Below are 13,684 nucleotides of genomic sequence, written 5' to 3'. Positions count from 1 at the left end.
ATCGCGAATTAAGTACATTTAAAAAAAAAAAAAATTATTAAATATTTACATGTAAAAATCTAACATCAAGGTATTTCGCAAACTGAAAATTAAATAATAATATCGCACTATGTATTCCACTTCACAATTTGTAAGTCTGTGGAAACTTTTAATTGTTGGGAGTCTTCAATCTTAAGCTCTCTAATTAGAGCAGATCCGGCACCTGCAATCAATCCATTGATCGACCCAGAAGGTCTTTTTGTTGTTATTTAACACTCTTTTCTTTTAAAATAATGCTATCCACTATAGCAGCCGCAAGTTTTTTCGTTTACGCGACATTATGATGTCACCACTCTCAGACATCGACTAAAAAAAATACGTAAGTGGACACGGTTTTGAGAGAACTCTCCGAAAGAATACTCTCTGGATTCTCACGAGATGCTCGCGAGAGTACAATGTCAGAAAAATTACTCTCAAATGGACAGTGTCAGAATAACTCTCGAGAGATATTCTCGAGAGTTTTAAGGTGCGTGTCCACCTGCGAGTAAAACTGTCGAGAGTAGCTCTCGAGATTGATTCTGACACTGTCCATTTGAGAGTAATTTTTCTGACATTGTACTCTCGCGAGCATCTCGTGAGAATCCAGAGAGTATTCTTTCGGAGAGTTCTCTCAAAACCGTGTCCACTTACGTATTTTTTTTAGTTGATGTCTGAGAGTGGTGACATCATAATGTCGCGTAAACGAAAAAACTTGCGGCTGCTATAGTGGATAGCATTATTTTAAAAAGAAAAAGAGTGTTAAATAACAACAAAAAGACCTTCTGGGTCGATCAATGGATTGATTGCAGGTGCCGGATCTGCTCTAATTAGAGAGCTTAAGATTGAAGACTCCCAACAATTAAAAGTTTCCACAGACTTACAAATTGTGAAGTGGAATACATAGTGCGATATTATTATTTAATTTTCAGTTTGCGAAATACCTTGATGTTAGATTTTTACATGTAAATATTTAATAATTTTTTTTTTTTTTTAAATGTACTTAATTCGCGATGTAAAATTAAATGTATTTAATTTCAGCACTGTAACTAAAACGTGCAAAGTATGTAAAACTAAAGTGTAACTAATTATTGACCAAGTAATTAGAAAATGTATTAAAAATATTCTTATCTAATTCTTTAAATTATGAATTTTTTTCGCACTTTATTCGCAGAACATAAAAATTTTAAAATTTTTTTATTTCTGTCACAGTAGTATTCTACAATAGTTCATGATTTCCGCATTATTCAATAAGTTCCTTTGTGTCATCAAAGGAACAAACTTTTGCCATCTCGGTTTTTACTCTCAACATGTAGCTCTCAAAATACGAACAGCGTTCGAGCTTGGCGAGCTGATCTCCGAGAGTAAAATAACGTCCTGTCGATTTGCGAGTAGGTCTTGATAAAAGTTCGCTCGCCGAGAGCTGCGATTCATTCTCCGTTAGGTACTCTCCAGGAATGTGTCCATTTGCGAGAATCAATCTCGAGAGCTACTCTCGAGAGTTTTACTCGCAGGTGGACACGCACCATTAAAGTTATTCTAACATAAACAAAAGTTAAAGTGAAGCTTGGTAAACCTCGTAAACTTTGACATGCAAAATAATTAAATTTACTAAAATTAAATGTTTCTATTACACATAATTCAAGCTAAACTAATCTAAGGCGTAAGACGCTACGGCAATGCCTATGCAATACGTGTGCTACCTGTTACTACGTTTACGCGAGCGCGTTACTTCTGTAGTAACTTACGATAATTCACTCGTTTACGCGGAGTAAATTATTGTAAGTTACTACAAAATCCTGTTTACGCGAAGGAATTATCGTAAGTTTAGTATGGGCTGGCTCTAATACTTTTTCGCCGCGGTGTATAACATCTGTCGCTCGACGTTCGCCGCGCCGCGCCGCGCCCCGCTCGCCGCTCGTCTCTCGACCCCCACCGCACGCCGCGCGCCGGGCACCGTGCCAGCCCAGCCAGCCGCCGAGGCCCGCCTTTATCGCTCCTTGTGCGCTCATTCGCTCAGACGTTTTATTTAATAACTCGTTAACTATTGCGAATTTTGCAAAATGGTACGAGACTTTTCTGTTCAGTTTGACCCAATCTACCCCCCGTATTCGGGTGGTTACTTTTATATCGAACACCCTGTATATATATATATATATATATATTATATCACACGTGCGTGGAAAGTGGCCCATTACGCGCGCGCCATCTGTGCGACAAATAGCCAATTCCATACACGAGTCAAAACAGTGCGGTAATGTAACATTACCGCACTGTTTCTTCGAAACTGTGCGGTAATGTAAACATTACCGCACTGTTTTGATTCGTGTATGGAATCGGCCATCCGTCGCACAGATGACGCGCGCGCAATAATGGGCCACTTTCCACGCACTTTGTAATATAAAATAGGGTGTGTAACACGTGCGGGATGAGAATTGGACACGAGTGCGGGTGATCGCACTCGCCTTCGGCTCGTGCGTCCACTCCGCACTCGTGTCCAATTCTCAACTTCCCGCACTTGTTACACAAATAACTATTATATATATATATATATATATATATATATTATATATATATATATATATATATATATATATATATATATATATATATTATATATATATATATATATATATATATATATATATATATATATATATATATATATATTATATATATATAATATATATATTAATATTATATTATATATTAATATTAATAAAAGAATATTAATAAAGCATTTTTAAACTGTTCAGTATTCTCCTCTCCTAATGTTGAGGATCATTATATGACTCAGAAAGTAGATAATGATCTCCATCGTGATAAAATAAAGCATAGTCAACTGCCATTAGCAGTTGGTTCTTCCAGAATGGAGCTAACTGACAGCTTTTACACTTAGCACTTTTTGGCTTGTAACTCAAAAACGCCATGTTGGATTTTTTGAGCCCAGCAGGACTTTTGATCTACTCGAGAGATCTATCGTTTGGCACCCAGTTTGACCTTGGACGCTGATGGCCCAGGCGCCATAAGGAAATGGGCATCCTCCTTTATTAAATGTTGTAATTGTCCACATGTATGTAAATGTCGCCATTTTTTAAGTGATGCAACATTTTCTTTACGGTTTGAAAATCCATGTCTTGTATTTTTATGCAATTTGTTCGATTTTCCGACATTTCGTTGTTTAGCATAGTCGAGATGACGCTTAAACAAATTATGAAAGATTAGGGAAAAATTGATGCGTTATAGAAGATATAAATTAGTAATCAATTCTTATTGAATAAATACCGCGCCACGGCATGATGAACGAGATTGCTATTTGTCGCGGCAAGGTTTGGAAGAGTAATGTAACCGAGTCAAAAAATAGACCCTCCGTAACGCCCGAGATCGCGATCGCACACTCCTTGAACGGAATGAACGGAGGGTCACGTAATAAAGCATTTGTCTATGTCTCCGAGCCTCCGTTCACTTCTCAAATGGCAGTTTTTACCCATTTAACGTCTACGGAGGTTACGCGAAGTCTGGCGACTCTCCGTTCACCCTCCCTACAATTCGCAGATTCGACGTCGCATGGCTGGATAAAACCTCGAAATACCCTCCCTAGACTCTCAGCACGTTTTTGCTAAAACCTCGATAGAGCCTCCGTACACTCTATTCCTGTAAGCCTCCGTATACCCTCTGTAGAACCTATTCTCGAAGGTCACCGAGAACCCTTCTTAGACCCTAACATTTTGTAGATATTAATTTCCCAGGTATCAAGATGACGTTTAAAGACGTCGTCATTTGACATCACTCTGCTACCTGGGTATCCTCACCTCGTGGCTGCGATATAGATATAAAAGGCTCGAATAATCGCGTACTAATAATGATTCATTGTTGTTGAAATTCAGTATTCGAGAAATACTTAAAGCCTACTCGTTGAGTTGAATAAATAAACGTAGGTTCGTTTATTCACATTGGAAGCTATTGGGAAAATAAAATTTATAATATATACACGTTAACGTTAACGTTTTATTTTCCCAATAGCTTCCAATGTGAATAAACGAACGTAGGCTATAAGTACTTGTCGAATACTGAATTTCAACAACAATAAATCATTATTAGTACGCGATTATTCGAGCCTTTTATATCTATATCGCAGCCACGAGGTGAGGATACCCAGGTAGCAGAGTGATGTCAAATGACGACGTCTTTAAACGTCATCTTGCTACCTGGGAGATTAATATCTATAAAATGTTAGGGTCTAAGAAGAGTTCTCGGTGATCTCCGAGAATAGTTTCTATACATCGCAAATATATGACAAAAAAGGGAAATATAAATTAATGAGACGTATAAATAAATAAGACTGGTGATAAATATAAGATACATTCAATAATGTATTTCAACGAAAATATAATTAATATAACTATATTAATATAAGTATAATTAATATTCTTCGAGAGTATAGCCCTAATTTTATATTTTTATAATACTTAAAAATGAATTCCTCGTTTCAAGCTATGTGTTCAAATTGTAAGTATTGTAAATATATAACGCAATTATAAGGGATACTAATTATAAGGGGTCTAAATTATATAAAGGGTAATTACATACATCAGAAAAAATTACAAAAAAAATTTAATACATATTTTTTATGTCTGAACTAATAGTAAAGTAATTTGATAATTTTAGACTGAGCATGTGACTGGAAAGTAAACACGCTAGCAATCATTATCTTTATCACTGGACTTTATCACTGGGGCGAAATTACGAAGAATAAGTCTCAATACAGCGCAAGCTACAATTATATACATTTCATATTTACTCTGAAAGAGATCGCTGATGGGACCCAATAAGGAATTGCACAGGTCCAAGTTCCACATCGGTTTTAATGTGAGAATACCCAGAAGATCCACGATGACCGCCAGGTCGTTTATCGCGACTGCAGATTCCACCGCGGCTTTAAGATCTTTATTGTGCCAGAGAGAATATACTATTTGTAATGAGCGGTGCCGATTCTTAAGTACCGTATAATAGTACAGTATAATAGTACAATGAATGTATTTGGCAAATTAAATAATTTTTTAAAGTATCACTACTATATATATACATATATATAAAATAAATTATATATGATTGTTATTATATTTATATATATATATATATGTAGGTCTAGAGGTATGTTTCGGGACTGTTTACGTTTTTTGAAATGTACAGTCCTGGATATAACGCATATATATGTATCAGATTCAAAAAATTGTCCCGAAACGTGCCGTAGGACATGAATTTTTTCCAGGACAGTCCTGGAAACTGCCAAATGTCCTGGTATATACCGATGTAAAAAAATAAAGTCCCGGAACATACTTCCGGACCTACATATATATATATATATATATATGTAATTTTTTTATTATATACATATATATATATGAATAATTTCATATATATATATATATATGAAATTGTATATAATTCTAATTTATACGAGACAATTAAATACAAAGAAAAAGGTGATATAAAAATTAATTATTAATTGTCATTGCTATTCTATAATAACTTATTGACAACATTTGGCATATAATTGTATTAACGTGATATTTGTTACAATTATAATAATAAAGAAGTAGTACAATTCTTACGCAATATTAGCCTTCGTTTGATTATCTGTCGCTCCTGGCTTAGGGTGAGTCTCGGCATCCTTTTTTGGAATTTTCAGAATTTTCCCAGCTTGATTCCGAACCTTCTTTTCATTATACGCAGCTTTATTAATATTATCAAAACATTTTTCTTCAGTAATCTTACCACCGTTCCAGTCACATGCCTAGTCTAAAATTATAAATAATAGCGTGGTAGGGAATGGCAAATTATAATATATACAACACACACATACACACACGTATAGGTATATACAAGATGTAACAGTATTTTCTCAAAAAATGTTCCATAAAAAAGTTGTAGGATATAGAGAGAGAGACAAAAATGGTAAAATCAATTTTTGAAAAAATTCATTTTTTAAAGTCTCATAAAGTTGTCGCCATTTTTTTTAATAGAATCATATAATTTTTCTTACATAATATAATCTCTCCAGTTATTCTGCATATAAAAGCATTTAAATAAAGTTATCAAAAAATCAATAATTTACGAGATATTTTATATTTCGTGTTAAAATATGCCAGAATAAAGTATAAAATATTTCGTAAAGTAGATATTAAATATTAACCCTAATGCCTCCAACGTTTTTTCCGGCACTTAATTTCTCCAACCATGCACTTTCAAGACTCACGCGTTTTTCAATATGTTAATGTTATAATAGCTTTGAAAAATTCCCCCAAAATTATTATAATATCTTTATACCTTCGACTAAAAATCAATGTAAAGAAAATAATTTGGAAATTATTTATATCATAATATTTTTTTTACAACAATTACATGTTGGAGGGATTAGGGTTAATTTTTTTGGTAATTTTTTCTTAACACTGTTATATGCAGAATAACTGAAGAAATTATATCATGTAAGAAAAATCATATGATTTCATTTAAAAGAAATGGCAATAAATTTCATGTAATCTTAAAAAATTGATTTTACCATTATTTGTCCCCCTCTAAACCCTACAACTTTTGTACCGAACATTTAAAAAAAAAAGCATTTTTTATAACATATATGTGCACAAAAGATACTCACAGTAAAGAGCTTTATAAAAGTGGGCATCGATATCCGGGCGTTCATCTTTTTTGCTGCCTTTTGTACAAAATAAAGCTAAATTCTTCTTATACACCTCGATCAGTGCATGCCGCACGAGGAGAGGCCAGTGATTGACAAGCTCCAAAACTATGGATTTATCCATAATATTCGCTTTGATGCCCTCAGAAAAATAAAAGTTCGTTCCAGGATATATTTCTACCTAAAAATGCGCTCAAATTACATCATCTCATATAACATGTACAAAACAATAGCAAAAATCAATATTTATCAAACTTATAAAATCAATCAATGTTACTTAATTCATTTATCTTGAAAATTTTATTTGGATTTGTCATTCTGTAATTGTATTATTAAACAGTAAAAGTAAACGTATTCTGGTACATATAGAAAATTACCTTGCCTTTGCCGGGAGATGTATAGAAATCGGAAATCTGCAACAAAAAAAATGTTGGCAAACAATTGTATTTTCGCAAAATCTCAAAGTTTCTATCTTACCGTAACGAAATTATTAATCGACTCAACTGACCATGATGTATATCTCTTCCAACTCAGTAACTGCGCGCCGAATGGGTTTTCCGAACTTTAAAACACAGTTTTATTTCTCGTTAGATAGTAAAATCATTAAATTCAAAATCAAATTATTATAAAGAAATTATTGCAAAAAATATCACCTCAGCCAGAATTCGAACCTGGAACCTCCAACAATTTGTGCGGGTGTCCTAACCAATTAGGATAATGTAATTTCGATTTTAATGATTTCACTATCTAACAAAGAATAAAACTGTGTTTTAAAGTTTGGAAAACCCATTCGATGCGTAGTTACTGAGTTAGAGATGTACATCATGGCCAGTGAGTCGATTAATAATTTCGTTATAGTTAATTATTTACTGGCAAAATAAAAGTTTTTCCAATGTATTTTCTATCTTACATTGTGTTTTTATTTAAAAAAACAATATTACCTTGAAAGAAGATTCCTTTGAAGCTTCAATATTTTCAGGTATATACGTCGACTTCATCGCGGTAACCACTGTCTCAAAGAACCTGATGTTTGTTTCAGTTACTGAAAAAAGAAAACATGGTTAATAATGAGACTATATACTTTTTTAAATAGAGCAAAAATTAGTAACTGCAATAACTAAAAAAAAAATCTATTACATCATAATAGTTCCAGAGCCTCTTTATCACCTAAAATAACACTACGATTAGAATAGCTCTTTAAGTACACATTTTTCTGATAGAGATAGAAGTTCAATAAAGATAAATGTCTACCAGGGAATTTTCTATATGTACCAGAATACGTTTACTTTTACTGTTTAATAATACAATTACAGAATGACAAATCCAAATAAAATTTTCAAGATAAATGAATTAACATTGATTGATTTTATAAGTTATATTCAAGAATAATAATTTGTTAAGGTAGTTCTCCCGGTCCTTGTACTAGAGATAATCGATTTTCTCTAGTACAAGGACCGGAGAACTACCTTAATTATTAATTTCGTCCGAACTTCAGTCCAAAATCTTAAAAATTTTTAAAAATTTTAATGTTTTGCTAGTCAAAATTAGTCAAAACAAAACTTTCTTTAAGAGGAAGTAAAATAAATAAATAAACATTCGATTTTAATCAAAATCTAATGATAATATCTATATTGAATAATTTGTACTATTAAATGTTAATATAATCAAAATATTAAAAATTAAATAAAAACAAATGTTTCTTTATTTTTTATTCTGACAAATACAAATTATTTTATTTTATTTATGATTTGCTGTAATGTTCGAAAAATTTAATTTGTGTGTATTATAATATTACCACTAATTACTTCAAAAATGTTTCATTCAAATAAAAAAAAATATAAAAAAACATTTGTTTTTAATTAATTTCTTTTATATTTCTGTCAATCATATGAACTAATAAAAAATTAACTTTGCAGTAACAAAAATATATTGACAGAAGAATGATTACAAAGAGTAAATTTATAGATTTATAAAGACAAAGAAAATTACTTACTACTGATTTTAAGCACTTCGGCTTTGTGGTACGATGTTTTATCTGTCGATGTGTCTACCCACTTCAGAGACGCAATACAGCCTTCTGTGCGATATTTTTTCGGCACGCAAGTGAGATCAACAATGTCACAGAGGCTAGCTTCTCCCTTCTTGTTTATTTTCTCGCTGTTTTTCGATTTCCAAACTATAGCAGCCCATTGCTCCTTTACCTTGGGTTTCGGCATTATGTATGTGTACGAATAATATCTAAATAGACCAAAAATTATAACTCAGCAATGATAAATGGCACAGTATCCATTAAAAAAATAAAAATAAATCGCACGAAGCAACTACATCGGCATCGACTTGTTGCCGCTGGAGATCGAAGGACGGTAGCGTATATTAAAACGCACTTCTCGATCTGTACAATGTTGTGGCGTATAATATTTTACTGTCACTATTGTATCCGAGGGACACTCAATTCTTAATATTACTTTCACTTACCTTAGAGATGTGACGAAAATTCTTGCGATGTCCTTTCTTAGGACATATATTGCGAGTCTGCGTGAAAATGCCCGGCCAGCCGGTGAATATACGACACGATTTACGTGACGAGGTGCGACTGTGTCGCGCGATGGAGCTTATCACCCCGGCGCCCGAGGATCGAATATACCGGTATCACTGGAGGTCTTGGCAAGGGCACGTATAGCAACAGCAACAGCAAAGCTCGCGCGAATTAGCACACCGCTGGGCTATACAGTGCCGCGCGGCCCGCGCGCGGCGGTTATCATTTGTCACAAACGCACTTTCTCGCGCCATGCGCGCAGAGCGACTCAACGGATGGGTCGGCAACGTCGGCAACATATAGACAATTATAGGTTCTACAGAGGATACACGGAGGCTTACGGGAATAGAGTGTACGGAGGCTCTATCGAAGTTTTAGAAAAAAGTATTTCGAAGGTTCTACAGAGGGTACACGGAGGCTTACGGGAATAGATGCCTACGTCGAATTGTAGGGAGGGTGAACGGAGAGGACACATGAAACGCGTACGGAGAGTCTGCGGAGTAAGCGCGGAACATTAGGACGCGTACGGAGAGTCTGCGGAGTGAGCGCGGAACATTAGGACGCCTACGGAGGGTACGTGAAGTCATCGCACAAGCCATGAATTGTAACGAGATTAAATGGAGGTTCGATCATAGTTAGAGGAAGTTTGAGGAGGGTCCCAGGAGTGATTTTTTCATGACAAAACCTGAAAGTAGAGTCCAAATAGGTTTTAAGCAGGGTGCACAGTACGGCGGCATATGCTCTTTCAAAGGATTTCGAGTAAACGCAGGGTATTCGGAGGGTTAAATTTTGACTCGGGAATTACTCACGGGGGTGACCTCCGACGGTTCAGCATCCGGCGTCCTTGGCGGAACCCGATGCTCTTCTCTTGGTTTCGCCATTTTTCAACTACCACACTGAGAAAAAAAAATCTTTTAAAAATTTTCTCAAATATTTCCTTCATTAATTTGCGATAGATTTTTAAGACTATTAAATTGTTCGTTTATATAATTTATTGAATTTGAAGCAATCGTGCTAATTTTTTTATCAGTACTTAATGTTTTAAGTATAACACTAATTTTATTCTTAACATATTGAATAATATTTTTCTGGTCGACGTATAATTTATCTAATTCGCCGTAATAAGCATTCGTATTTGCTAAAGTTTCAAATAATATTTTGCTTATTTCGCTTACAAGGTAATACTTATTTGAAACACCCCGAAACGTCATGTCTCCTGGCCAATTCAACCTTCGAGAGCTTAATTTACCAGATCCGTGAATATTCAATCGAGAACGTCGTTAGTTAAAGCCGCATTTCAATTTTCGCTAATATATAAGCAAGAGTTACGACTTGTCGAAATATAGCTCTTCACTCATTGTCAGTTATTAAATAATTGCGTTATCCGCGACACGGATATAGTCATGCGAGATTAATTGAACGTTATATATAACGTCCCTTGGCCGCGTTTTGAAACGGAATTTGTCGACCGTCTCAGAAATCGATTTATCATGCAGATCGGCGGTAGTATCATTAAAACATCGTATATTATCGAGAATAACATCTGAACTCCGGTTGAGATCTCTCCCCTTTTTTCCGCTCTCTTTTTTCACTCGTCCCAGAAACGCTCGTTAACCCTTTCAAGACGGTATTAATCTAGGACAGTGGGAAACTATGTTTTTAGTTTTTTTTATCAATATTTACTTTTTAAATCAGTATTCACTTTTATGCTGTATCGCTGCAGCTTTTTGATTGGTTAATTTTTATGTTTTGAGAATCCATATCAACTTGGATTTCTTTTATTTGGCTCTTTATTCTGCTCCACTCGACATGCTTATCAGAGAGCGCCTCATTCAGAGAGCGCAGCCGAACGTTTTTTTAAAAGCATTTGATAAGTAAGGTAAACGTCCCAGTAGCGGACCCTTTAAGACGCCTGGAAAATAGAAATTTAATTTTTATATATATTAACAAGTCTTATTTATAAGCGGATACGACGAAACGAAAGCTTGGATTCTCTTTTGAATAATGTACAAGTTTAATATAATGATTAAAGCTGTACAATCCATGAAATTTTTTATCCTTGCACAGTGTACATTTCAATGTATGGTTTTTGTTATAATACATCTGATGTTCTATGAGAAGTTTATAAGTCTCAAATACGAATTTACACACGTTTCTGGAAACCATCCAATAATTAGTTTCATCGGTAATAGTTAATTTGATTTTTTCGGAAAATGCGAGAAAATGTCCCAGTACCCGACCATCAGTTTTTGGTTATGTCCCGATATCCGGCCACTCGGGCCACTCGATGTCCCTGTTACCAACCAGTCGCAGATGAAAGCAGAGACAAGTTTTTAATTCGCGATTCGAGAGGTTACGTTCAAGACTTTTCCAATGTAAACAATCTGCTGACTACATAATAGCAATAACGAACTCGTTCGACGAAGCCAAATTTGTAAAATGTCAGATATCATACTTACTGCGAATAATCGCCTTAGTTTAGCGTAATTTTAAACACACTTTAAGCACACTAGTAAACAATGCGCGTCAATGCTGATCGTTCGTGTTAATTTTCATCAAAGTTATGGTCGCTGAGTTCGTTGCGTCCGGCAATTGGGACATCATCCGATCGCCTGGTTGCACCAGTATCCAGCCACTTGGTTCGCTATTGATACACGCGTCCGACAATTGGGACATCATCCGATCGCCTGGTTGTACCAGTATCCAGCCACTTGGTTTGCTATTGGTACACCATACGGTTGAAACGTCCGAGTATCCAACCATGCAAATTAACAATTTATCGGCAATTCTAACTAAATTTCGACCCTAGGTTTGCATTCTCTACATCTTCCTTAATATAAAAAGCTATAACTTGTTCAATATATATATAAAATGAAGGCGACAATAGTTACAATTGTCCTTCGTCAATTCTTAACAAACTGGCTTACACATGCGCTTCGTTTCCCGGGGCAGCGCGTGCACTCTCAAGAAACTCGAAAAAATTACTACAAAGAGCGCAAGGATTATTTTAACCGTTGTTCTATGCATAGATTATAAATCGTAGAACTCAATTAAGTGGTTATTTATTTATTTTTATCGAAAAATCTCTTAATTAAGAGGAATATTCCCCTTAGTGGTTGGGAACTGGGACATGGTTGGCTACTGGGACGTTTACCTTACTGCTATCTGGTATCTTTCTCTCTTATATATATAAGTCTATTCGACTGAGGAGAGAGATAGAGAGATAACGTGTCTCCCTCGCTTCAGCGCGAGGAGCCAAAGGCGAGGTAAAAACAATCATGACATCCATTCCCTATATTCTTACAAGGGAATGGAGTAATTGACGGACAAAGATCGTATTGGTGTCTATTTATGAATATGACACACTAATCTCGTATCGTCGATGCTTATTTATTAAATAGAATCACTGATGGAACTGGGCGGATAGTACTGGGAGAATAATCCGAATTATAATATTTTTTGAATATCCAGATATTCAAAAGAGAAAAATAATAAAGGAATAATCTCTGAATATTGGAAATTATTGGATTGAATTTTTACTCGTTATGGAGAGTTTGAATTTACTCTTTTGAGTCAGTATGTTCACTCTCTGTTTAGGGTTAAATTTCACCCCAAGAAGAATTATGCGAGAATATATAATAAAAAAATAATATATATAATAATAATCTGTTGGCATTATAGATTAATGTTAACACATTTGAATTTTGATTTATTTTTGTAATAAGCCGAAAATAAATGTAAAAAAAAATTAATTATTTTTTATAAATTTCCTATTCCTGTACTTAATACGATTTTATAGTTTTTCCGAATATCCAGAATTTATAGGATTTTATTTGTATATTCGAATATATTCGGCTATCCGCACAGTCTCAGCACTAGACAGAAGTGCAAAAACGGTAGCGAGTTTGGAACGAGCTGAGTCGCGTAAAGATCAACGGTCACCTCGCTTCAAGGCAATGTTATAACGCAATATTTCCCGAACGCGGAATTACTTTTTAGGTTATTAGCAGAATGATAAGCGCGTATCTGCAACGGTACTTTCTCTTACTCGGGAGTCAGCTTTATCCTCGCGACGGGAATTATCGCATTAACCTACTTTCTTGATGAAAAAGCGAGCTCGATGAGCATGCCGCGGTGGCAAAATCGACAGCCGCGACGGTTTATGCGACCTTCGCGTGACAAAAGCGAGCTTATCGCTTCTATTTCGTTGCCGCGTACATACAATATTAATTATAGCGTTGACACCCTTATCTACCTCGTGCTGCGACGCGCTTGCATCGCGATCCTTGCCACATTTATCTATTGATAATAAATACATAAAACTTTGTAACGAAGTGTAATAATTTCTCGACTTGCCCTGAAAACGCGACATAACAAACGATTTCGTAATTTGGGGAGATTTCTTGCTCAATCGGTTTGTCATGAAAAAGACGAGG

General features: G+C 34.9%; 1 protein-coding gene across 2 annotated transcripts; it reads right to left on the bottom strand.

Annotated features, from left to right (window-relative positions):
• Positions 1-4,192: 4,192 nt before the first annotated feature.
• On the bottom strand, positions 4,193-12,385 carry LOC139811353 (katanin p80 WD40 repeat-containing subunit B1-like). Of its 2 annotated transcripts, XM_071775600.1 has the most exons (9): positions 12,176-12,385; positions 11,708-11,967; positions 10,424-11,160; positions 10,058-10,144; positions 8,706-8,950; positions 7,654-7,754; positions 7,090-7,125; positions 6,674-6,893; positions 4,193-4,960 (listed from the first exon to the last, which is right to left on the bottom strand). In XM_071775600.1, exons 4-9 carry the CDS (start codon positions 10,081-10,083, stop codon positions 4,713-4,715), a joined length of 876 nt encoding a protein of 291 aa, XP_071631701.1. In that variant the 5' UTR covers positions 10,084-10,144; positions 10,424-11,160; positions 11,708-11,967; positions 12,176-12,385; the 3' UTR covers positions 4,193-4,712. The 2 variants fall into 2 exon arrangements, with proteins under 2 accessions (XP_071631701.1, XP_071631702.1); XM_071775601.1 differs by lacking the exons at positions 10,058-10,144; positions 10,424-11,160; positions 11,708-11,967; positions 12,176-12,385 and adding an exon at positions 9,188-10,045.
• Positions 12,386-13,684: the final 1,299 nt, after the last annotated feature.

This window comes from Temnothorax longispinosus, chromosome 4 (genome assembly GCF_030848805.1).
Source record: "Temnothorax longispinosus isolate EJ_2023e chromosome 4, Tlon_JGU_v1, whole genome shotgun sequence".
Classification (NCBI taxonomy): Eukaryota; Metazoa; Arthropoda; class Insecta; order Hymenoptera; family Formicidae; genus Temnothorax; species Temnothorax longispinosus.
This window is presented reverse-complemented; position numbering and strand designations above follow the sequence as displayed.

Coding starts and splice junctions, on each gene's coding strand:
- LOC139811353 (XM_071775600.1), bottom strand. CDS start 10,083: ATGCTGAACCGTCGGAGGTCACCCCC. Junction 8,951..10,057: donor AACCGTCGGAGGTCACCCCC/GTGAGTAATTCC, acceptor TGGTCTATTTAG/ATATTATTCGTACACATACA. Junction 6,894..7,089: donor CATCTCCCGGCAAAGGCAAG/GTAATTTTCTAT, acceptor GCGCATTTTTAG/GTAGAAATATATCCTGGAAC.